The 26,130-nt window shown below is 42.7% G+C and overlaps 1 protein-coding gene across 1 annotated transcript in view; it reads right to left on the bottom strand.

Annotated features, from left to right (window-relative positions):
- The window catches only part of CPZ (carboxypeptidase Z), a 38,404-nt gene extending 17,825 nt beyond the window's left edge, over positions 1–20,579 (bottom strand). The window contains exons 1-6 of the mRNA XM_017828014.1: positions 20,410–20,579; positions 7,766–7,789; positions 5,149–5,523; positions 4,163–4,375; positions 1,747–1,943; positions 651–812 (exon numbers count right to left, since the gene is read on the bottom strand). Coding sequence (XP_017683503.1) covers positions 651–812; positions 1,747–1,943; positions 4,163–4,375; positions 5,149–5,523; positions 7,766–7,789; positions 20,410–20,497 — 1,059 coding nt within the window. The 5' untranslated portion in view covers positions 20,498–20,579. The remainder of the gene's footprint in view (positions 1–650; positions 813–1,746; positions 1,944–4,162; positions 4,376–5,148; positions 5,524–7,765; positions 7,790–20,409) is intronic.
- Between the last annotated feature and the right edge of the window lie 5,551 nt (positions 20,580–26,130).

The raw sequence follows: 26,130 nt of genomic DNA, 5'->3' as shown, positions 1-26,130 counted from the left end.
GTTGGGGGCTGCCAGCGACACAGGTAGAATTGAGTTTTATATTCCTAGACGTAACATGAAATAGGCTTAGTGATGATGAATGCAAGGCCCTGTAGAACTGCCTCCATCCCACTTTTATCCTGCAGCAGGAACTTTCACTTCCAGCACCATCGCAGCCTGACAGGCTGTTTCTGTTGCTCTATCTGGTTACACTCATCTATAAACATCCTTTTTTTTATGGATTCTGATGCCACACAACTTTACATGAAGCCTTTGTACATTTTCCAAGGCAGAAACCACTATTGCATCAAACCTGTGTAGAGCTTATTGCAATGACAGCCAAATCCATAAAGTCTTAACATGTGCACCACAGTTTAAATCACTAATAATGAGTCATCACACACTTGTGGCCCCCTCATAACAATTATTCTTAATCTAAAATAACAATTCAAATTATCCACAAATTTTATGAATTATTTGTGAGACCTGCCTCTTTGTCCAGACCTACACCATGATTTTCATGCCAATTCTGAACCTGTCCAGTTCAGTAGTACTTATAAAATCAGCATTTAATAGATTACCAACAAGGAACTTCAGACCAAGCCTTCTTAGTTGCTTAAATCCTGAGTTGTTCTGTAGTATATATGATTTATAAAATCTGCAATTCATACCTTACCCCACCAGTAGGACTGTGGAATGGGGATGTGGTCCAGACGGGCTCCACGAATGCCAGCTCTTCTGTAAGCCTCAGATGTCAAATCTGGGAAATTTCTGTTCAGGTCCAAGTTCTGAGCTGTCTGTCGTCCAATGACCCATCCATTGTAACCAGCTCCCTAATTTGTAACACAGAAGTCAACCTCAGATTAACTTCCTGTCTCAAAATAGCACTTTATGGAAACTGTTTAAAATGCCATTTTAGTCAAAGGGAAGTTTTAAAAGAAGTAAACTGAAAATGTCTGTATTGTTAAAAAAAATCACACTTATTAATCACTTTTTGTCCACATGAATATTAATGCACTAGCTAGCATTCAAGAAGCATTTCACTCACCAGTGATGTGACTCACAAGAGGAACACAGCATCTTCTTGCTCAGCACAGAGCAGCATGCAGAGTGGGTTAGAGGAGGGGAAAAAGAAAATACAGGTGATGCCCCAAGACAGGATCAGGCAGAGTGCAATAACCCCAGACTTTCACTAAATGAGCAAGCAGAAAAAGAAAAGTCTAGTTTCATGCTTATGGTGGTAATGAAAACAGTGAGATGAAAAAAATAAGAGCGCCGGGTAACATATAACAGAATTTTTTTCACAGGTTTCCTTCAGAAATTAGTTGATCTCTGAAAACTGCCATCCGTTATGAAACTGGGACAGTACAGAAAATATTCACAGTTCATAATACCTGTACTTCTAAAACAGGGGGAACATCTATTCCATGGTACATTTCCTTATAAAACAATTTAAGTCATTACAGTGAGTCAGAAGGCATTTTGTTCTAGAACTGATTGCAGGGTGCTAAATGTGTGAAAAAGTAACACAGTCATTCCCACATCATCCCATGCAGGCAGCAAAAATGACAAATATGGCTGTGATTTCCTTTTATTTCTGTTCTCATCATCTTTGGAAAGCAACCCACCACCAAACCCAGCTGGGATTCTGGCTGCCGATTTTAACGTTCCCTCCTTTATGTGACACTCCCCTCCCAGTTTGTCCTTTCCCATGGGGAATTCTAGAAACATGAAGACCTGAACACCTCCTTATACAAAACCTTTTACCTCTTCTGCAGCTAGTTCATACCCATCAGGGTTGAGTGAAGGTAGGAGATGAATTCTGGTGTTATTAATCAGGTTCTGGATGCGAGGGTTCCCAAGAAGATACTCCGAACACAGATATTGTGCAAGGTATATTAGAAGTTCCTTCCCCACAACTTCATTTCCATGCATATTGCCAATGTACTTAAATTCTGGCTTGACTGTGGAACATGAAGCAATGAGATGCTTTAATTTGATTATACCTGGGTGACTTCCAAAAACAGAGTAACCCAAATAGTTTACTTATGAATCAGAAACTTTTATTTACACTAATTTCATGCACACTATCCTGTAAACAGCACATCAGTTCCAGGTGAACTTCTCCAAAATAAAGTTAAGTCCAATCTATCAGTATCCCAAACCATAAGAGGCAATCATTGCTCTCAGCTTTTGCTGGACTCATCATTAATTGTAAACAANTACACATCAGTTCAGCAGCAGTTTAAAAAGTGCAAAATAAAGTTAAGTCCAATCTATCAGTATCCCAAACCATAAGAGGCAATCATTGCTCTCAGCTTTTGCTGGACTCATCATTAATTGTAAACAAGAATGCCATGGCTGGGAAGGAACAAAATATACCCCTGGCACTCTCACTTACCTTGGATGGCTTCAATTTCGTCATAGATCCTACAAATGACCTGCAGATGTGTAATATATCACCCCTCTATTTGGAACAGAAATTGAGTCGTGCATAAAAAGTGGCTTTCAGGCTAAATAGCCTTTGAATGAGACTATTAGAAACACATAATTTCACAATTCCCTGCAGTTATTCTCTCAGTTTACATCCTTCCTTAGAGACTAATGGAAAGTAGAAAAGTGTTGCACTTTGGAGACACTCTTTCCTGTCTACCCCTTCATATTTGCCTTTGATCCTGGCCAGCCTTGAGCACTAGACACTGGAGGGAGCCTGGCACAGAGCTATTATGCCAGTTGCTCAGGCTGGCAAAATCTCCAGCTCTGGAGCTATTTCCACCTCCTTTTAGGCTGTCCTGAGCAGCATTAAGCAAGAGATTTAGAAGAAAAATGCTGGGTAATGTAATGGATGTAATGGCTAAGTACCATCTTTTATCATGCCATAGCACAGTTTTCATTTAAAAGCCTGATTCATAGACTTTGTGTTTTCCTGGTAAATGGAGTATAAGCTTAAAAAGACACCTGCAACTTCTTTTCTTTAAAAAAGAGAGGAAGCATGATAGGCCAGAAAAACGTAATGTAGATCTTTGCTCTGTTAAAGACATCTACCAGGAACTGACCAAGTCTAAAGGCACCTCAAAACACCTCTACACCAGGCAAGGCAGCAAGAGTAAAAAAAGATACCAGTCTTTGCTGTCTCTGCATCCCCTGCAGCACAGCACACAGAGGACAGAGCAGCCTGACCTGAGACGATAATCTCAATAAAGTATTAAGTCAGATGTAGTTCAGTTCTGCCACACTGCTGAGGCTCTGTTGATGCTGGAGCTCTTCTGATGAAAAACAACCTGAGGCTCTTAGTATGCAGCAGTGCCCATAGCAAACCACCAGATTTAGTCAGGTATGATTTTTTGAGCTGGGAGCTGGTGGCTGGAAAACAATACCTAGTACTCCCTAAGAAAAGTATCCAAATTTTGAAGAATTTAGAACATTTAAAAATCTGGCCCTTATTGTCTCAGTGATGAATCCATGAAATAGAGATCATCACTGTTCCCCTCTTCAGGGATTCATATCCTAATATATATTAGCACCTATATACAGTATAACAGCATCTGTTCAGGTGCTATGATGTCGTAAATTCCTGGTATCATCCACCTGTTACACTGACAGGTATTGCACTGACCTGAATCTCTGTTCGGGAGCAGTGGTTTTTGGTGCTGGATTGTCCTTTTTTGGTATCAGCGTCCTTCTGTATCTGAGGCCTTCTCAGAAGATGTAAGTATTTTGGGATGTGAAGGACCATGTTTAGACTAGGGACAGGCCTTGCTCGTAGGAAGAGTGAGGGGGTTTCATGGTACGGTGATAAATAAAGGGAGACTGAGGAAGTGGTAGATGATAGGAAGGGCAAGTCAGTAACAGAAGACTATCCCAACTTATTTGTACACTGGGCACAAACAAATAACAGCCAAATAACTCCCCTACAACCAAGTAACATGAATCTAGTAGCAAGGAATACTAACCAGGGTCATACACAGAGGTCATAACAGTTAGAAATTGCTACTGGGCTACTGGATTGTAGTTGCTACAGTGAATCATTGGGTATCACTGTAATTCAGAAATACAAGAGAGAAGAAATGTTTTTGAACAAATGCTTTTTACAGTTTTAGCGTTATCCAATTAAAAGAACTTGTTTTCACTTGGATAGAATGGTCTCCCCTCAGGCGACCTGATCAACACTGATGTAACTCACGCAGTTCATGGTGTCCAGGCTTGGTTGAAAACTCAATCACAAAAAGATCCTTCCCTTCAAAACTGCGACCTATGCTGTAAGTTGTTGCAATCTGGGAGCACTTAGAAGCAGTCTTCTTCAACGTGCTCACCATTTGGGAATATGAATGGTGTTTGAACTGAATAAAAGTTGCTGGCAAGTTTGAAGGCAAATCTTCCTCAACATCTACTTCTCCTGCAAAGAAAAATTATAACACAGTGTTTAAGACCATAGTGCTCAGAGGATTGCATGAAAGCCTGCACTTTTTTGCAAAATACCTTTATAAGTAGAAAAATTATAGAAAATACAGACACAACCAAAACCTTAAATGTTTGTAGTACATCTTACACTGTTTATTGTGGCATATTTTGTTTTCAAAATCCTACTAATGCATATGCACACTGACAAATATTTTGTGAAACCTCCAGTTTTAATTTGGCCTTTGGCATGCTGGCAGATTTTAGTCACAAATTGTACAGATTTTTCCTTTTGAATTTGATGGATCAAATTTATTTTTTTATGAGATTCATCTGTCTTCAGCTATCTGGATTTTCTTCATCCAAACAAAAATCTGTGACAATCATTAATGAGAACACTTTAATGAGCTGTTAAGCTTGTCAAGCAGTCAAAAAATCATGAGTGCATTAAAGTTTCAGTTTTAAAATAAAATATTTCAAATATATAGACAGCTATCACACAGGACAGGGCTTATCTAAATGCATCCAAACATCTTGCTCTGAGCTGCCTGTCTTGATCTCTTTGTAAATGAAGAGAGAAACAGATATTTCCTGAGCACAGTTTAATTAGGTGTTTAAAATAGGTGGAACAAAATGAATCACACAGGTGTCTCTAAAGACAACAAGCTGAGATGACAAGCAAAGAGGTTTTGTGCCATAGATATGTCAAGAAAAGTGAGATGAGACCCTTCCCATGTAGACAAGACCTGTTGGCAGAGCTTCCTTCCTTACCTCGCAGCTTTGCCAGTGGGTCAAAACATCCCTCTTCTTCCCCAGCGAAAAAGCGGTCGCAGTCTAAGAAGTAGGGCCAAGCCATGTCTATTGCATCAAAGGCAGGGAGGCAATTTTTTTTTAGGTTTTCACAGACATGCCTGCAGGGCTTTATAACTTTGTCCTTTTCACACTGTGGGGCCAGCACTGAGCAGCCCAGGAGCCTCAGGTCAGGATTACATTCTCCCTGGAGCAAGTTGTGCAGCACACTGATGAGCAGGTACTCAGAGCTGTACTCAATCACTTCTCGAGACTTCTGATCCAGAAAATTGGGATACACCATTTGAGTATAGGCAACATCAGTACAAGAACTTAAGGCAATATCCACACATTTTGCTATAAAAGGGAGATGAACAGAGAAAAAATAACTTACTTCACAGACATTCTGAATAGTTCAAAGACAACATAACAAATACCACGTTCAATGAACTTATTCCTTTTGTTCTCAGATAGGCTGGAAGCAGTTTACAGTACTCTCAAATGACTTTCATGTCTAAAACAACATATAGAAAGATGATGAGAAGCATGCGTGGTCTAGAGATTGATTGCAAATGCTTTAATGCATTTAGATGTCCTTCAGAATTCAAATGGTATCTGTAAATTTATGGGGCATCAGGGCTTATCTGATTGATAACCACTGTTTCTAAATTAGATGCATTTTGTTAATTCAATACCTTAAAAAAAAAGGACAAATTCCTGCCCAGAAAACACTGGAGTACTGACCCCATGTGGGATTTCATTTGAAACATAGTTTGAAAACCACTGAATTTAGAAAACAACCAAAATTAATAAAGTCTAGTTTCCGAATGAAAGGCTGACACATACTCCTAGAATTGTAGAATAGTTTGGAATAGAAAGGAACCTTAAGGATCATGTAGTCCCAACTCCCCTGCCAGGGGCAGGGACACATCCACTAGACCAGGATGCTCAGAGTCCCATCCAGTCTGGCCTTGAACAATTCCAGGAGTGGATCAGCCACAAGTTCTCTGTGCAGCCTGGTCCAGTGCCTAACCACTTTCATAGTGAGAATTTCTTCCTAATGTACAATCTGACTCCTTTCAGCTTAAAGCCATTCTCCCAAGTCCTCTCCAGACCTCTTAGAGGCCCCCTTGGTGCTGGCAGGATGCTTTAAGGTCTCCCTGGGGCCTTCTCTTCTCCAGGATGAACAACCCCAACTGTCTCAGCCTATTTTCATAGGAGAGGTGCTCCAGCCTCTTGTGGCCCCTCCTCTGGACTTGCTCCAACAGATTCATGTCCTTTTTGTGTTAAGAGCACCAGAGCTGAATGTAGTACTTTAGGCAGGGTCTCACAAGAGCTGAGTACAGCTCCCTTGACCTGCATTTTATGCAGCCCAGGATACTTTTGGCTTTCTGAACTGCAAGTGCACATTGCTTGGTCATGTTGAGCTTCCCGTCAACCACCACCCCCAAGTCCTTCTCAAGATTGCTCTCAATCCATTCTCCACTCAGCCTGCATTTGGCTTGGGATTGCCCCGACCCAGGTGCAGGATTTTGCACTTGTTCAGCCTCATGAGGTTTGCTCAGACCTGCCTCTCAAGCCTGTCAAGTTCCCTCTGGATGGCATCCCTTCTCTCCAGTGTGTGGACCTCACCACACAGTTTGGTGTCATTGGCAAACTTGCTGTGGATGCACTTCATCCCACTGCCCATGTCACCAACAAAGATATTAAACAACACCAGTCCCAGTACCGACCCCTGAGGAAAATCACTCATCACTGCTCTCCACCTGAACATCAAGCCATTGACTGCACCTCTGAGTGTGAAGATCCATCTAATTCCTTATCCACTGAGTGGTACACCCATGAAATCCATGTCTCTCCAATTTAATTTCCAATTAAATCTTATTTGATTTAAATTACAAGTACAATTTGAGTTTATTAAACTCCTGAGAGAAAAAACCTCTGTTGAGGTGTAAATTTGCTGTTCTCTAACATGAGAAAAACTCAGATTCCTGAAAGAAAGTGTATTTGTGATATCACTCTCTTCCCTTATCATATGGATTCACTGATGAGGTGTGAGATCATATAAATTTATTTTTTTTAGTGAGGAATGTACCAGTAGGATATCTCTCTTCTCTGCTCGGGCCCACAAAATTTGTAGAGTTTAATATCTCTGAAACTGCAGGCCCTCTGTGAAGTTTGATTGAAATTGCCCAAAAGGATCACAAGTTATTCTGGGACTTAACTCACAGACAAGCAGACCCATAAATGTGATTACTTTTTAAGAAATCAGGTTAGGAAGTCTTGAGAAGGCTAAGTGCTGGTAACACCTTCAGCCAACTCAGAGGTGAAAAGGGAGTAATAGAAAGACGTCTCTTCATAAAATTACTGGCTATTATAGTAATTGGTCTATATTTGAGCCTCCTTCTCTTGATAATGGCTCTGATTGGTAACAAATGCCATCGTCACAGCAGCAAAATCCTACATTGCACAAAAAAGTACATTTCTCTTGTAACAAGACCTACCAGAGCACCAATATTAGAATACTTGCAAAGAAATAATGAAGAAATACTTAAGGTTTTGAGCTTCTCCACAAAGAGCGAGCAAAGACACATCATACCTTTCCTTACTGTTTGGCATTGACCTGCAAATAAAGAGCAAAAGAAAAATCATTACAGGGCAGGTGTACATAGTACCTCCCTGGTGTTATGAATTGTCCAATCTGGTATCCCCACAGAGGCTGCTGAAGCTCTGTGTCCTGAGGTCCAGACATACCAGGGACAAGCACATATTCCCAGCAGGCATGTATTACATGTATACACAAAGAGAAAATGCAGTACAGGTAAACACAAAGCATCATCCTGTTCCCCTTTCTGGTTAAACAGGATGAAATACCATTGATGAAAAAGAAGTACAGGTGAATCCCTCCAGTTGCTCAGCACAGACACACCAGAACCTGAGTAACTAGGCTGTTTCCCAGTAGCTGGCCCCTGAATACACTGACCTACTGGTTGCCTCATGTGCTGACACACACATTAGTCCCTCTGGCAGCTGGTCCAGACCAAGGGTCTCACTGTTAGCCAAGCCCCAGACACTTTGGTCTTCCTAATAGGTGGCTTGGACCTCCTGATTCCTCAAGTATCCAATGAGACCCTCTGGTCTTGTGAGTATCTAGCCCAGGATTACAGTCCCTCAAATATCCATCTCCCATATATTTTGTCCTGTCCACTGCTAGTCCAGCTTGGTGTTTGCTAGCAGTGGCACACACTGACAAACACACACAAGGCACACACACTCTGATCCCTCCAACTGCTGAGCCCTGGGCACACAAGCCCCACCGACCCATTGTCTCACACCAGTTGCTGGCATGAGGAACCTCATACACCCCCACTCACATGCACAAAAAGCAATACCCTCACCCAGGCAAAGAGTTGGAAATGGAGTTTAATAACAAGACAGGAAAGACTGCAGGGATCAGGTACAGGGCATGGCAGGCAAATCCACTGACCAGCCAGTCTTTGATCCACTTTAAAAAGGGAGGACTTGACAATGTATCTGAAATGTGGTTTTGTAAGAAATCAGGCCTGTGCTTGACAAAGGTGTTGAGCCCAGCCCTGACAACTGGCCAATATTTCTAGACATGCCTAAAAACTGTAACTTCGGTGCCTAGGAAATTTCTCTAATCAAAATGTAGGTCCTTATCAATCTGTTTAGTCTAAAACTCCATAGGATTCCTTCCATACCTAACGAGGTGTCTTATCGATCTCCACTAAAAAATCTGTTGATCCTAAATGATGTTGTCTGTGACTTTTTTGTAAAGCAATTCAGCTTTTGGTAGATATGAGGGGACTTTGTTTCTTCCCCATCCTACTTCATCCTGTCTCCAGCAACTGCATTTTATCATCCTTTAATAACATCTTAAAACTAATTATTTCCCTCCCCAAAAGCTCACTCTTCTAATGGCTAGAAATTGCCTTTTAATTTCCTCTTTGAAAGTATTTGTGGCCAGTTTATGTCCATGTGGTGTTGTGCCAGCATTGTCCTTCAGCTTAAATAGCTCTCTGTGTTCCCTGGTGCATTCCTTCACCCCCTGCTTGCAAAGAGTGATCAGATCTCCTCAGCTTTCTGTTTACTAGGTCAAATAAATGAAGCTCTCTTGATTCTGAAGGAACATGGTTTGATGACTCAGGAGAGGCCTCTTTTTCTCCCAATAACCAATGATTTTGTATTGTCCTTCTCCAATACTGGCAACTAAAGAAAAATATTGCTACCAAAGTATTGGAGTTGTTTTCACCAGTGCCTCATAGGAGCTAAGCCAGTAACTGCAAGTTTTTTCAACACCAACAGGTTCACTTTCCTTATGATGTACTGGGAATCTAGCTCTGCTGCTATTTCTCCTAGCTTTCACTGGGGGGACAGGCATCTAGTTTCTTGTTCATCTTTGAATTAGGTATTTGTCCTCATAAGACCAAATTCATTATGTTTTGTTTTTTTGCTGCTAAAGAGAGCTTAAACTTCTACTCCTGGCATATTTGTTTAACTGTAATCATCTGCATATGTGTTGCTAATGAGCTGGTCATTCTTTAGCCAAAATAAAGTCATTATAATGAGAACCAAATTAACCCTGGGGTTTTATCTTGGAGGGGGACATTGAATTGGAAATTAGTCTGGTTCTATATTATGACTTGTAATTGAGCCACATTACCTCATAAAACAAATGAGGCATCAGAACTAGCAGAAACAGTGCACCTCCAACACCAACAAGTTCTGGTAAGCAGTAAGCTGGAAAAAATTATATCCGTACATACTGCTCTCCTGGCTCAGTACATTATGCTAATTGCATTAAATAATACCTGCTTCATCAACAGTGCCTTCCGTTATAGGATTTGAGTGTTTCCCCTAGCTAGGCACAATCCCCTCTGTGAGTTAGTTATTAAGGTCAAGACATTTCTGAAAAAGCTTCATCTCAGCCAGATACTGCATGTAGTGTTACATCTGGGGATAATCAAGGAATAGCATTTTGTATAACACTGTATGGGAAAGAGTGATCTCTTGTTAGTAAGAGCTCCAGCAATTAATCCTGCTGATAAAATTGGATGTCACTACCTCCTGAATCTGGATAGTCTTATATCCTAACGCCATCACACCCATGTTTCAGAGGCCTTGGACACAAGTCCGGAGCCAGCCAAATGTTCCATACAGAGGGGAAAACATGGTGTGGATGGGACTGGCTTGAGTTCAGCCACGTCCCAACAAGCAAAGTGACGCTATCTCTGTTTATCACCTGCGTCATTAGCAATGAATCCCCTTCATTACTTTGAAGGGTGGATGAGAAATATTTGACACCTTTTTTTTTTTTCTCTCCTGAGCAGAAAATGAATATACTGTAGCTATTATTTTAGTCTAGAGGGTCCTGTGTGTTGAGCACAGCTCTTCATGGGGCATTTGGGGAGTATGAATGGTCTTTCTACATCTGCTCACATTTCCTTAAAGGTAAGAGGCATTTTGCCCTCTGCTGGTTCTGGGACCAAGCTACAAATGTCCCTTTTGTTTCTATCTCTGACATGCAATGATCAAATATAGAACCTGAGGAGCACGCAATCTCCCTGACTTCTTTTGCTGTACAGGAGTGTTATAGCCATCAGTGTGGCACAAGCCCATTCTCAATGGTGTCTCAGGATTCTGCTTATTCAGCTGGAGCAAAAAGGTGTTCTGGGAACACGCTGGAACAAGCAGAGGAAACCGAAGAGGAAATGCAGCAGGCGGGGTCTGGACAAGGTGCTGCTGCTTGTCCCTGCTCCAGCTCTCTGAGCAGCAGCAGACTTGCTGCATTTAGCAGATGCCTCTTTCTGCCCAACTGGCCAGAAGGAAGGCATTGGGGAGAAATGGATAGCCGATGGAAGAGACACGAAATTTCGCTAAGTCATAGCTATCCCTGGGTTCACCAGAGGACTGGATCCTTTTGTGAGCAGACGTTAACACAGAAGAGGTAAAAGCAATTCTGGTTTCATACTGTCTGCTACCTGGCTTCTACACTTGCGTGTTTTAACCATTCTTACAGAGGGAGAGGTAATCTATTAAACAACATGGCTATTACTCATTAACAAAGATGCTGACTGAAGAGGATAAATCTATTTTTTAGATGAGGAACCCAAATCCATATAAATCTTTTCCATGGCAACTGAAGTTATTCATCTCAGTATGTGATAAGCAGGGGTGAATCTGCAACATCCTCTGCTTAGTGGATAAAGCTTTTCCACTACTTGTGACCCAGGATGCCCCTTACAAAATCGGTTATCAATATTTACTCATTCACTAGCAAAACTGACTCCTTGCTCCTGGGTCCTACACCTAGATCTAAACCTAGATCTAAGTCTAAAATTAGATCTAAGCCTCACAGTTGTGCAGCATATTATGCTGTTTTCTCTCTATCTGTGCAACTTTTTCTGCTGTCAGAGGCCAGCTCTGCCCATACTGTACTACCTCTCCCCATCATGGAAGCTATCATATGACCCATACATCAGACACAGCTCTGTCTTGTAAACACCCAGGAGTGAAATAGCTTGAGATTTCAGGTTATCAGGAGCCAATGTACATAAAACCGAGAGAGAAAAGGTCTGGTTTATACCAAACCTTGCTTTATAGCCAGTCTTAAACATGTATGTGTGCTGATGTGGTGTTTGGACTTTCCCAATGTTTTCTAATGCCAATGCTTACATATGTTTTGGAGTGTGAAGCTCTTCAAGGGCCAAAGATAATTCTCTAGCATGTGTGCTTATATAAATAATTGTGAATACACATAGCTGGGCCAGAGCCTGCCTGCCTGCCTGGAGACCCAGCGGCAGGAAACTCTCCAAGGCCAGCTCCCAAACTGCAGCTGTACTCTCTGTTCCTGCAGCCCTGCATCCACAGTCCTAGGTCTCTGCACACAGAAGTCACCAGCAAATCCCCATCCCCACCCATTATAGCTCATTTTCTCTAAGCTCTGGCAATGCCAGAAGAATTCAGCCATTCCCTTTCTCATTTTCATAAGAGAAATGACAGGAGATGATATACAAAGAGTTCCTGGTTCACTTGTCAGACTTCAGTTGCTGCTTCTTCTGTGCTTGAAAGAGTCTAAACCTCTTCTATTTTTTGGGAAGAGGTTCCCCTGGTCTCAAAGGAAGACAGTGTCGCCCACTCTCAAAGTCACATCCGTGGATAGGTTGGTACAGAGAGACCTTTTTCTTCCTGACCCAGAACAGCCTTTTCAATTTTTTATGTTTATTTTTGTACTCTAGCTATTCCATCAGAGCTACAAAAGTCCTTTCAGTAGCACAGTTTCTATTTAAGATTATGGATAAAATAACTTATTGAAGAGGAGAAAAGCCATTTCAAGCTTTCTGAGCCCTCTCTATAATATACGCTTATGGTTTCAATTTGCAAAGGCAAGCTTGAAAATCTACAATGCAGCACATACATATTTTACTGCCAAGCTTACATTTTTTCCCTTGATGATTCAGCACTGAAGGAAGCAAGCTGCTGTGATTAACCCTAACCCAGACAACAGAGATCAACAGCTACTTCCAGTACCATGGCCTGGCCACTTGCCATTTCAAGAGCAAAGGCAACAGGAGACTCGTGCAATTGATGATATGGAATAAACCCAAAGGCCATTCTTAAATCTAAAATATCTAAATCATTCAGTGAGGCGGATTGCTAGAGGGTGTGCAGGTCTTTAGAACATAAATTATCTCATCTTCTTTGATCTGTGCAGTCCAGCACACCCATTACCAGCTTTCTAGGCTTCTTACAATACTTTTCTTAAACTGGAAGACATATGTATTCATTTTAGTCTGTTTATAGTAAAAACCTCCACTTTTCCACACAAAGCATTTCAGTTCCTTGTTATATTAGTATTTATTATTATATTGTTGTTCTACATGGCTCATTGAGTCAGTCTTTCAATGATAATCTGCCTTTTAACACTAAAGAGACAAAACTTAATATCAGTAGTAAGATGCAAATGCTGTTTCTACGATTTTGCAAAACACTGGAACAGCACCTTCAAATGGCAAAGCACAGCCTGCTTCGGGAGCCAGCTCCCAGCTACAGCATGAGGACAAGAACAGGACAAGATCCATTATATAATTGTAAAATGGACCAGAATCATGAGGAGGAGGGTGAAGGAGGAGTGAATATGTGAGAGGACTAGTGGTAGAGGACTGAGAGAGATGAGTAGCTTGGACAGGGGGAAAACGGTCAAACAGAAAGCCCAAAAGAGAAAGCAGCTACACATCTAAGGCATACATGCAAGGGCAGAACTGGAGAAGATCCACAGCCACAGAAAAGGAATTCCAGGAAAACCGGAGAAGAGAGAAGCGCTTGCAAAAAGCAGCCACGTGGTTAACTCAATTTTCTGGATACATCAAAGTTTTTGTGAGTAGAGGACTGAATTCCTGTCATTAATCTTCCACTCTGGCAATTGCAGGAACTGCCTGGAGGAGCGATGTGTTTGCAACAGGCAGAAGCAGCAAGCAGAAACAACATACAGCCCTGCTTTAGCCCTGCTCCCTCACATGAAGAAGCCTGAAAGCACCTGAAAGAGATTAATGCCTCATCTGCTTTTACTTTGCAGAGCGAGATCACAGCAGGAAGGCTCAGGCCAGTATTTGTTACTAATCACACTTCTTTCTAACCCACCTGCTGCCTGGCATTCAGTTAAACACCCGTTTTTATTGAATTACTGAAGGTGTTCCCACAGCAGTGACACTGCAATCAGCTTTTCCTGGGCTGTTTCTCCCACAGAACTGCTCTGGGGCCAGTGAGAAGGTGCTGAAGTTTTTCCATGGATAATGGGAGCTCACAACCTGCAGGTGACAGGTCCAAATCTGTGCAAATGCATAACAAAACTTGTCATATGGCAAGGGCACAAAGACAGCCTCAGTGGGGGCCAGCAATTCCCCCTTGTTTCTAGTTGCTCAGATGCAACTCAGACACGTCTGCAGTGATAGGAACCTAAAAGAACGGATGAAGAATATTTCTGTCTGTCCCCACCACCTGCCTTGGTGCCTCTGGTGACCAGACCCCCTCCCCGTGTCACCTCAGCTGTGTATCTGGCTGGTAAGTGCTGCTCCAGGGAGTCCTTCATGAGCTGAAAATCCTGAACAGAAACATAACTCTCAAAACAAAATATACTAAATGCCCTTTCCTGGCCTCAGTTGAGATCTTTTCCAAGTTACGAGGGAAAAATTACCCATTGGGAAAACAAAATGCGACAGAGACAATGACAACAAAATGTGTTGCCAAATTGGCTGAAGGCTTACTGAGCTGCATGTGTGGCTAGGCTGCTGCTGAACAAGCATTTCCTGTGTACCAGGATGATCTGGAGACATATGGAGATCATCTCTCAGTGTCTGGTCAGTGAAGGAGGGAGAAATCAGCTCAGATGCGGGGGATAATGCTGTTTAAACAACAGCTGTGATGAGAAGGTGCAATAAGTCAGGAAATCTCTACAACTATCATCTAAAGGATCAAATTTTTTGCCAGGGTGCCTGGAGAAGGATGAAAACACTTGTTAACCTGGTAATGTGGAGTTGGGAGCTGGGATGCCTCCACAGCTGTACTTTGTGATCACACACTCTTTATAGCACAGTTCCCACTGTCTATGGATGTATTCTCCACGTGTGTTGGCCAACAACAGTCAGAAACTTTCCTTTGAGTAAGGCCAACTCTGTTGAATGCCATGGGATAAAGGATTATGTCTGAAAAAACTGAGGAGTTTATCTGTTCTACTACAACCTTTCCAAAACATTTGCCAAAATATCATTCCATCCTCTTTAAACAGTCTATGCAGCCCCCTAGAACAACTCTGTCTATTCTTTAGTTTAGATGTATGAAAATTATTGTAATTAACATCACATTTGATTCTCCTGTGAGTTTTAACCAAATGTGGTGGTTTTATGTTACAAAAGATTGACAGTTAATTCAACAACCTTGACTTAAATCTACATCTTAATCTCATATTGTCTCCTAGATAAAGGTGTCCTGTTATAACCCTGTAAAACTCGGGTGTTTTATAGGGAATTACAAATCAATTGAGGTACAGCAGGATAAATTAAGGGATTGAAATTTCATTTTTATTTCTACAGTGGGCAGAGCGACCCTAAGTCCCTAAAATCCATTAATCTGTGACAGCTGCGTCAAAATGGGAGAGTGATTCTGTCCAAACAAGATTCAGCAGTCATAAAAGCCCAGCAAAAAGACCAAGACATGGCCCACCAGCCTCAAACACTGTGCTCACAACATGATAGGTGACTTCTGTGTGGTACCTCCATGCTCAGCCCTATCTCAAGCAATGATACCTGTGACATTTATCCAACATTAGCTCCAGGCTTGAGAAGGGAATGGCTCTCACATGATGTCAGCAGCCCAAAGGGGACAATCTATCAGCCAGCCAACATCCTCAAACCCTGTGACTGTGTGAAGGGAAAGGCAATGCCCATAAATATTACAAGGGATCAAAAATTAGTATTAGAGTCTTGCTAAAAGCCTAGCTGTTCCTTAGGGCAGCGGGGTTTTGTTCAAGTTTTGACTTTATGTGTTCACACTCCCCCAATTTATAGATATCTCAACAAGTATCCTGAAAAAACTTTGCCTTCAGACTAAAATCATGCATAAACCATTTCAGCAGTAAAAGGATATACCTGCGTATTATATTTTCAATATAAACTTACTTTTCCCACATAAGTGGCTGTTTCTGATCCCATTTCCCATGTTAAATGTAGCTGAAGGTCAGTGTTGCTAAAATAATAATTGTGTAGAAATACTAGAGCCAATGGCGGGAATCCAGAGCAGCTCACATGATTCAGTGATGACAACCGGCTTTACAAGAGCTGGAATTTCTCATCTTGTGAGTGAGCATGATGTCAATGCTAGTTCTGCATTTTTGTGTTTTGGCAAGACTTGGACACATCCATCTTGGGTCCAGCAGGCAAGATTCCTAGGGCTTGGGCTTTCCCACATGTGGCAGCACAGTCCTGTGGTCATGCTCCATGTGAGCACCTGCCTGTGCCAGCCACAGCAGGATGAGGGACCCAGCTGGCACCACTGGCCTGGGGCAGAGAGCAGACCCCAGCCCACTGCAGGTCATTCAGTGCAATCACATGCACAGGAGAAGCAGCACCTGGAGAGGCTCTGTCTGTGTGTGTGTGCACAGATACAAGTTTCACCAGGAAACTGGTGTTAGAAACATCCACAGCAAGTGAACAAGTATGCTCAGGTCCCATGAAGCTGGGGCCAGTGTGAAGATCATAAAAGGAAATAGCTTTTCCCTTTTCACTTAGCAAAATCCATGGCACACTGTGGAGTTGGGAACTGCAGAGAAGAGTGGAAAGGTATAACATTTATAGTGGAAGCCACTTTTTCTGACAGTCTGACTTCCCAGAAGACAATCAGCCTTACTCAATGCCATGGCTTAGAGAGGAGCCAGTGTCACAGAATCTGTTCCGGGCTCCAGAAAAAATACCATACCAGTCCCCTGCCTCCCACCCTGGTGGTTTGTTACTCCTCATCTCTCTTTCTTTTACCTCCCCACTCCCTCCCATCTCCAGCAGTTAAGGTCAGAGACACCCAGGATGGGACAATGTCTGACTCAGGACTAGAACAAGCCAAAATAATGGGAAACGCCAAGGAACTTTTGAGAGGAGGAGACCCAAAAGTGGTGGGTGGGCCAACGAGGGCAATTCTGGGAGCAGTACTCAGGCTGCTCTCCTACCTCCACAGCTTCAGGTCAAACAGCTCCAGCCCTCTGGACTCCCGCCTGGGGAACAGGAGGCTCGAGGGGGGGAGCTTATCACTCTCTACAACTACCTGAAAGGAGGTTGTAACAAGGTAAGGTAGCTCTCCTCCCAGATAACAAGTAAAAGGACAAGAGGAAACGGCCTCAAGTTGTGCCAGGGGAGGTTTAGGTTGGATATCAGGAAAAATTTCTTCACAGAAAAGGTTTTCAAGCATTGGAACAGGCTGCCCAGGGAAGGGGTTGATCATCATCCCTGGAGGTATTTAAAACACCTGTAGATGTGGTACTTAGGGACATGGTTTAGTGCTGAACACAGTCGTGCTGGGCTAATGATTGAACTCGACGATCTCAGCGGTCTTTTCCAGCCGTAACTATTCCATGATTCTATCCTCTGCCAGGCTGTGCCATGTGCCCGAAACACCCTTGAAATGCTCGGGCAAGGATCGGGAGCGTGGCAAAAGGCTCGGGCATCCCTGCTGCGTTTAACCCCAGCCCAGCTCCGGTGCCTGCCCGGAGCCTGTACGAGCCGAGGAGCCCACACGGTGGCACCACAGACGGCGGCGCGGCCCCGGACGGTGGTGGAGGCGCTGCCCGGGGCCAGAGGCCACCCGGGGCCGCCAGGGGCCCTCTGACATCCGGCCCCTGGGGAGGTCCCAGGCCAGGGCGAACCTCGGACGTTGCCTCTCCGCGCACCCTGTAAGCCCTGGGGGCTCCCACTGGAGCACCGGTGTGGCCCTGCCCCAGAACTCCGCAATAAAACTCTGCCTGAATACAACTGATCAGGAAAGGAAAGGCTTTATTGGTATTATTAAAGGTTTTATCGCTGTTGTGCCCCATCCCTGGAAACATTCAAGGCCAAGCTGGATGCGTCTTGGAACAACCTGGTCTAGTGGAAGGTGACCCTGCCCCTGCAAGGGGGTTGGAACTAGATGACCTTTAAGGTCCTTTCCAACCCAAACCATTCTATGATTCTATTATTCTATGATTCTATTCAGCCTTAGCCTGACCCTGGTGGCATTGCAACTGCACAGTTGGCCCCAGCTGCAAGGAAAGTCACCAATTTGAAGGCAAGTGACTTCAGCCTGCTTCTCTGTGGATTTTGGTTTCGTTGTCAGTTATGATAAAGTACTTCATTTAACTAATTACCACAGGAATACATCAGTCAGCAGCAGAGACACACATGACTTGGATAAAAGAGGAACCTGGGCTACCAGCTCCCTCCGCTAAAGGTTGGCCACCTCTTGGGGGAAACATGCTAAGCTGTGCTTTTCTCACCCAAACTGTAGGTTAAGAGGCCAGTTAAACTCATCAGGGTCTGGGAATGCTGCCTCGCAAGGGGACAATGTAGCATCCTATCACTGGAGTAGACAGTGGCTTACTGACTCCCAAGGGATACAGCACACAGCTAAGGAGAAGGGATTTGCCCTCTCTTGGCGCCACAGTTCCCAACTGCTGCTCAAAAAGCTCCACACACGGTGTATGATGCCTATATCATATTGTAGAGCTGGATTATAAGTAATCATTTCCTTATTTTTCTAAACAGAAAAGCAAAAGGCATTTTGAAAGGATTTTGGTATTGTAAATCATGTTTCACTTTGGCTTCTCATTAAAAATAAGGCAAAATGAGTCACTGCAGAACAAATATCACTGAGAAGACCAGGCAGCCTGAAGAAAGCAGCTCCAGCCTCGCTGGGAGTCAGACAGTGAAACTGGTTCCTGCTCTCCTCTCCTACAAGAGCAGCTCCAGGCTGGTCTCCTCTTGCAGGGCACTGCAGGTCTGACCACTGAGATGCGTCAGGACCTACGCAAGGAATCCTAAAACAGGGGAGAAAATCCCACTGCTACAGCTGAAGACATAACCTACTGCCCTGACCATGGAGAGGAGACCCCTGCCAGGTCTGTTTATGAACATTGCTGCAGTGCCCTTTCTTTTCACGTGGCCTGACATGACCTTACCCCCCTTTTAGAAAAGGAAGACCCTTGAGAAATCTGGCAGGTCTCTGAATGTCCAAGCTGCTACTTTATTGTCTGATTCAACAGTCCTCCAGTGTGAAGTGTACCCCACCCTCATGTGGCACACAATGTGATGATGTTGACAGCTCCCTTTCCCCACCTTTACCCATCCCTCTAGCACCATATTCAGCTCTCCAGTCCCACCACATCCAAGGTATTTTTCCACTGCTTGCCCTTCTGCAAGCCCTCTCCCAGAGACAGTGCAATTGCCAACACACACAAAACACTCTACCACAGCAGAGTTACCCCTCAATGATCCATAGATTTGTGGCTGCTAGGATTGATATCCCATGGCAAAACTGATCAGTTGGAACTGGAGTAGAATCATACCTCACAGAGAAAGGGCATGCTGCAAACCACACTGCCTCTTCCTGTAACTGGCTGTAAATAGTCTACAACACTTCTCTTTGTGCAGCTTTGTCCAAAAATAAAATCCCTTTAGGCTGCGGTAGACCTTGATGTTCATGGGAACAGCACTCTCAAATTATATGCAGTACATGGCACATGGACTGCATTGTGTAGCAGTTCAATGCCAGTGACAGTCTTTGGCTTATATTTAAACACTGAAATATAGCTGAATTTCTTTGGGCAACATTAAGATCACTTTCAGGTTAACTTATATCTTTTTCTGACTCATTTTAAGTTTAGACCCTCTGAAAATAGTTTTCCTGGAATACACCTTGTCACTACACTGAAATTCATGCCTCCATCATGTACACATAAATGACATTTTAATTAAATACACTTGATAAAAACCACAGATTTTTAAAAGACATTGTTAATATTTTTTATTAGTCGATAGTTACTGAATCAAAAGCTTTCAATCAATTTAGCAGCATATTCCTATTTAACCTTTATTCTAAAGGGTAAATTTACTTTTCCAGCCAATCAACTCGTACAAATTCCATATTGCTTATAGCAAGTTAAAACACACCCTTACAGCTGTCAGATCCTAATAAATCTCATATTTTGGACTTGAAATAAGTGACCTAAAGCTAAATGTAAGGAAAAGCTTTTTTTCTTAAGCCGAAAAGCATACAGAAGGTCAAAAGTTCACCTTCTCACAATATGATTACCACATTCCTAGAAGGCAAGGCCAGAGATGAGGCAAATCTTCTGCATTCCCCATGAGAGTGAGGGGGGTCCTAACAGTTGGGAAGTCCATAAAGTGACAGAAAGACACATCTACAGACAGCCCTAAAGATAGTAGTGGGGAATCATTATGTTCCCTTGCATCACAGCCTTGTTTTTCTGTTGCAGAGTCACACACCTCCTGCCTTCCCATCCACACTTCCCAAGCACAACCCCAGTTTCATCACTAGCAGTGTGCAGGTTTCCAAAAAGCTGATCCCCCTTGTCTCTAGAGTGACAACTCCTGTCTCCCTCTCCTTGAAGCTGGAACCCTTTACTCTGCTCATCTCCAGGAGAAGGAAGAAGAGAAGAAGAGGGACTTTTGGGGTGATAAATCTTACCTAGGGTCTCCTGGCCGGTTTCACAGTGGGGAGCTGGCTTGGTGGCCCTAAGCAGTGCGCCGAGGAGGAGCAGGAGCCTCAGAACCATGCTGGAGCCCCTTAGGCAAGCAGCACAGTGATGTGGCACTCACTGCCCGATGGAGTGACTCCTCGCTTGGAGCCTCAGCGCGCCTCTGGCTCTCCAAGCTGCAGAGGAAATCAGTGCACTGCAAGGGCATGCCCACGTCTCACAGTGTGTGCAGTCCAGGCGTCAGATTTCAGCTAGCGTTTGAGCTTGGAAAGCAAAAGGCTTTGAGACAGAGAGGGAGGAGGAGTGAGCTCCCCCTCCCCTCTGCCTCCAGACCGTCTCCCTCTTGCAGCTTGGTTTACAATTTCATAAACAGTTTGAGCAAAGGGGGGTCCCTGCAGGGTTTTGCCCGGCTGCTCCTCAGCTGCGGGTTTGATGTCTTTGGTCTTCGTGCAGCAGTTTTCCTAAGAGACAAGAGGAGCTTCATGAAAGCGTGTCTCACTGAAGCCAAGAGCAACTGCCTGAAGAGAGCAGGGAGAAAAGAGAGAGAGAAAAGCAAACAATTGAAAGCAACTTTCCTCCCAAAGAATGGTATTTCATCACACAACTGCAAGTTTAAAACATAACATGACAACAAAGGGACCCTAAACTGCATCCCCTCCAGCACAGCAAGATTGAGAATCCACAGAATAGCCACCAGGATCTCTCTCTATGTGCTCCTCCTGAGCATTTTACTTAAGATAAGATTCAGTTTACAGAAGCAACCTTGGAGGGATGCCAGTATTTTCTCTCTATTCTTAAAAAAGAATAACTTCACAAAAATGTAGATGAGATTCCAGAAAAACATTATAAGCTTTAACTGGATGGTAAATCTATAGTAAATTGTTTGTAAATTGATTTTTTTTATTATCTTGCTTGTTTGGGGGGGGTTCTGTTTTGTTTTTTTGGTTTTTTTTTGTTTTTTTTTTGAGAAATATGCATTGTATGTTTTTATTTCTATGCAACTGGTGGAGAAGCTTCCCTTAGGTAGGATGTGAAATCCTCATTTCTTACCTATACAACAAAAAATACCCTGTATCACAGAGAAAAAAAAAAAAAAGGGAATTTTTCTTCAAAAATCTAGACCAAAACAGACCAAAGCTTCCTATCTTTTCAGGTAGTGCATGTTCCTTTGAGGACAGATACCTGCTTACACATGAGAATAGAGAATCTGTCCTTGCAGACAGAGCACTCTGGTTCCTGTTGATCAGTATTGAAGATCAGTAAGGAGATATGGTGCTATATGACAATGTAATCAAATAAGCCCCCCATAGGGAAACCACTAAAGAGGTTGACAGGGCAGGAGAAAGCTGTATACACCTCAAAAATCAATTTATGTTTCATCTCATTTGGAAGAGGTGCATTGGGAAGCTCAGCAGTAAAGTATGTCCTCTGCTTCCAGGCTCTGCGAGGAAGGGGGGAGTTTGTCTCCAGGATTTCCTTCTAGATCTGGAGACTGCAGAGTCTGTCCTGGGAGTAAACAGTAGTAAAGCCTATGAGGGTTCAAAGAACAAACTTACAAGGACAAAATACTATTTACAGCTGAGAGTGCATCTGAGCTCAAGGCTTGCTGCATGCCCAGGCTGTGCACTTGGTGTTACAGGGAAAAAAAGAGGCTGCCCAGATCTAACCAAAGTGATATGGATAAACTCTTTACAGTAAAAAAAGGCTATGGAGATAATACCTATAAACAGATGCTGACCCTCAGCCCTTGGAAATTATATCTGTATTGTAGTTTTCTGCAGCCACATACTTTGGGACCACATATCTTAAAACACAGCAAATATATGTCCCCTTTACCAAGATTGCCCAAAACATTTTGCAAACCACTGACACCTGCTTTTATCAGCACTATTAGCCCTACTGTGATACTCCACATTCATACTGTGCTCCATATTTAGTCTCAATTATTAGTGAGACAAAGTCACATCGCACTGGGAATACTGATTTGGTGTCATTTGGAAATGTTAATTTGTTATTTCCCTGAATTAAAAGATTGTGGCACACCTTATATCATTTCTTGTTCTCAGGATTATTGTATCCATCTAATATTATTTGTAGCTTGTCTATGCATCGATTCCCACACACACCCCAGCGCAATCAGCCTTCAGGTCATTGTATCATATTCGACAGAATCAAATGGAGACAGTGTAAGGACTATTCAGTACAACAGAATAAACAAGTAAGGAGGAAAGTGATAAATTAAACCCACAGGAACTCAGGAACTAAGAAGCAGGTGATGAAGGAGACATTAACAGGGACCAGAATGTGTTGGTCACTGCCTGATGATGGGCTGTTAAAGGAACAGTTTGGTCACAGCCTTGAACAAGGTCAGGCTGAACTTTGTCACTGATAAGAAACATAAAATGTGATTATCTTCAGTATTATAGAAAATAAGAAGTGACTTCAGGGACCATGGAAAACTTATGATGGCCTGGTCAGGGAAAAGAGCAAAGGGAAGGACCACAATGGATCAGGGAGTCTCAAGTGTAGGAAAATCAGAGAGGAGGGGAATAAAGGGAGTGGCAGCAGGTAGGTAGGCTGGCAGGCTGTATGCTTTTCTGACATAGTCCTGTGCCTGGTCACAGGACTATTTTCATACTAAATCCTTTTTTTTTTTCCTACTGTGTAATCTCCCTCTCTGACCTAGGTGTGCATGCTGAAAGGTCAATGTACCAGCAACCAGAGAGACAAAATGTGAGCTGCAAAGTCAAAGTGTCAGCCTCTGGAGAGACATGGATGTGTTAAGGTTTCTTCAGTGAATATAATCCTGTGTCCATGTGTGTACATGTGTAGTTTGCTAGCAAACTCCAGTTTGGATTAGTAGGCAAATAGAAGACTTCTCTGGAAAAACTCAACGTGTGAATCACTGGCTGGGTAAAGGGCCTAGGCTGAAGATATGAGCTGAGAGCTTGTGGTGATATTTGAGGAATCTGGGAATGTGAGCATACATGCGAACACAGAGAGTGGGAGCATGTGTGTTGTCACCAGTGAACCTCAATCCTGAACAGCCAGAGAGGAGCAATAGAACTGGGCTCTCTGTACTTAGGCTTGTGTGAGTGCTGGTGGTAAACCAGCTCTTCTGGAATCGGGTATGTGTTGACACGTGTGTTTGTGCCACTGTGGGACTCATCCTTACTGCTGTCTGAACCTGCAATTGGGAGCAGTCACAGCTGCACCCACAGGTCCTGATTGCATGGATCTGACACCCACAAACATCACATCCTTAACAAACTCCACTGTACCAACTAAATAAAACCCTCAATAGCTGGAAAGCTCCAAGCTTCTTTGTTTCTTAGCTCCACAGACCTTTTACATTCAATCAGGATGTCTATTTGGTACCAGAATAAAAAAATTTACTATATAAGTAGGACAGATGGGGGGCTAAGAATGATATTAGGATAATTAGCAGCAAAGGTGAATTTATCAGCGCGTCACCACCACCTATGATTTTTTCCATGCTTGCATGCCATAAAGTATGGAGAACAGAAGGTCTGGAAGGGTTATTTCACTTACTCTTAGCTTTGATTGCCTGTTCTTTTCCTCCTTCCCAAGGGATTTGATCCCAGGCTTTACAGCGTGTCTTTCTGTGAAGGTTGGGCATGGTTGCCATCTTTGGGTTCCCCTGCAGACTTACACCTTTCTTAGGGGAACAGTAGTTCAGCTACTGCTCTTCTCACTCATACACTGTTTCCAGCCATCCAGCATTTCTACCTTGTTTCACTATTTTTCAGCCCATTATTAGCACTTTGTGCATATCACTTGCCCTTCTCATATTTTTGGTGTGTGTTAACACTAACTATACCAAATGGGACTACTAGCAGGTATTGCACAGTTGCATGACCAAACCTAGAAGTATTAAAAGCAGCTAGGGAAGGGATGGTTGGGAATAGAGGGATTTCTCAGCCTCTCTATTTTTATTTCTGGGTTTTAGTAAATATTCTAGTCTTTCCAGGGAGTTGACAACAAGTTTGGCTTAGGTTTAAATATTATATTTTCACTCCAGTTCTAAAAGAATCTTAAATATGAACAAACAAATCACAGAGTGTTAAGCAGATGTAACCTGGGTTTCATCATTTACACTTGAATTACTACAATAAATTTAAAGGATTTCACTAGCTCTTGTTGCTATGTCTTTCCTGATCTGACCTTCCTGTTAGCCTACAGTCTGCAGCACAGAAGCAATACAGAAATCCTCTTCAGGACTAAATACCAAAACTGCTTCATGTCCCTGGCAGGTACTCAAAGTGGGATTAAATACAGTACATTTAACTTGGTTGCATTCTCATGATTCTTACTATTGTCAGAGAAATTTAACAGAGGGGTATACTAGACTCAGACTGGGTTTCATTACCTGGTTCTTTTTTTATTTTGACTCTAATAGGAGCTGATAATAGGTTGAACAATAAATAGAAGCAGTGCTGTCTAGATAACTATTCTGAAGGACAAACAGACAGATACCAGATGAAAATGCTACTTCATGGCTTGTTATTCTCTCCTCTACTAGCTAATAAAGCTGGCAGGATAGTGTTTGGCAGCACATCACATCTGCTCCAGTACAAAGTCAGCAGGTGTGGTTTTAGGACTTTACAGTAGTTTAAATTAATCCAGAAGATGTTTTCATTTGCACAGCAGAAACCAATCCTCATTCTGTGTTTTCTGTTTCTATTTATTTTTCCCCCTTTTTCAGTTTCTGCAAAACAGGGCAGAGAAGAGGAGCTGCTCTCAGGACAGACAGGGAATAAACCAACAGCAATTTTTTAAAAAATCCCAACTCTATTCTAGCTATCTTTGCAAGACCTTATTTCCCTGTGCCTGATGGCACTTCATGCAACAACAGAGATCTGAAAAAGGCCCACAAGGCCTTCTCTTTCAGCTTCTAGCTGCTAAGCTAAAAAAGGAAAACAGACTTGTTCTCCAAACAAATATTTCTAATTCAAATTAACATGCATGTAGATAAGAGAAATGGGTAATTTACTCTAAAGATACACAGACTATTCTGAGCTCTGCACTTGTTAAGAGAAGCAGATATTTTGGGATGTTTTGCGGTGCCTTCTGGGACCATCTACATTACTCTTGGGGAGCTTTTAACATTCTCACAGGGAGTTTTTTTCAGCAGTGCCTTTTATCTCAACTTTCAATTTGTTCCCTTTATGACCCATAGGATTAAACCAGCTTTAGAAACTGCCACACATAAACATTGAGTGCTGAAAATTTGATGGAGAGACTGTAGAGAAAAAGACTACAAAAACAAGAGTTTTTGTGTTTCCCTACACAGTACCCTAAAAGTTTAACCTGGAATGGATCATGGAGTGTAACTCTCTACATGTTTCAGGTACTTCAAAAATTCCCTATAACCTCAACCAGTTACTTTTGATTATTATTCATCAAGTACATATTTGTACCAGATCACTAAGGGAAGAGGAATAATGCTCCAGTAGACCTCTTCAGTGAACCAGTCTGGCCATACTCCAAACACTGAATTTCTTGCAATGGCTTCAAAATTGGTCTTTAATTATTTTCTTTTTTTTTTTTCTGGTCATTTTGACATGTTTTGCCCATTTCTTTCCCTCAGTTTTTCCTCATAAGGTGGAAACAAAACCAAGGGGTGAGTGGGTGGATTTATTTCCCTCACTATTAATATTACTGTCACAGATATTTATTTCCTTCCTGGT

The sequence above is a fragment of the Lepidothrix coronata genome, unplaced genomic scaffold (genome assembly GCF_001604755.1).
Source record: "Lepidothrix coronata isolate B3197 unplaced genomic scaffold, Lepidothrix_coronata-1.0 Scaffold145, whole genome shotgun sequence".
NCBI lineage: Eukaryota > Metazoa > Chordata > Aves > Passeriformes > Pipridae > Lepidothrix > Lepidothrix coronata.
This window is presented reverse-complemented; position numbering and strand designations above follow the sequence as displayed.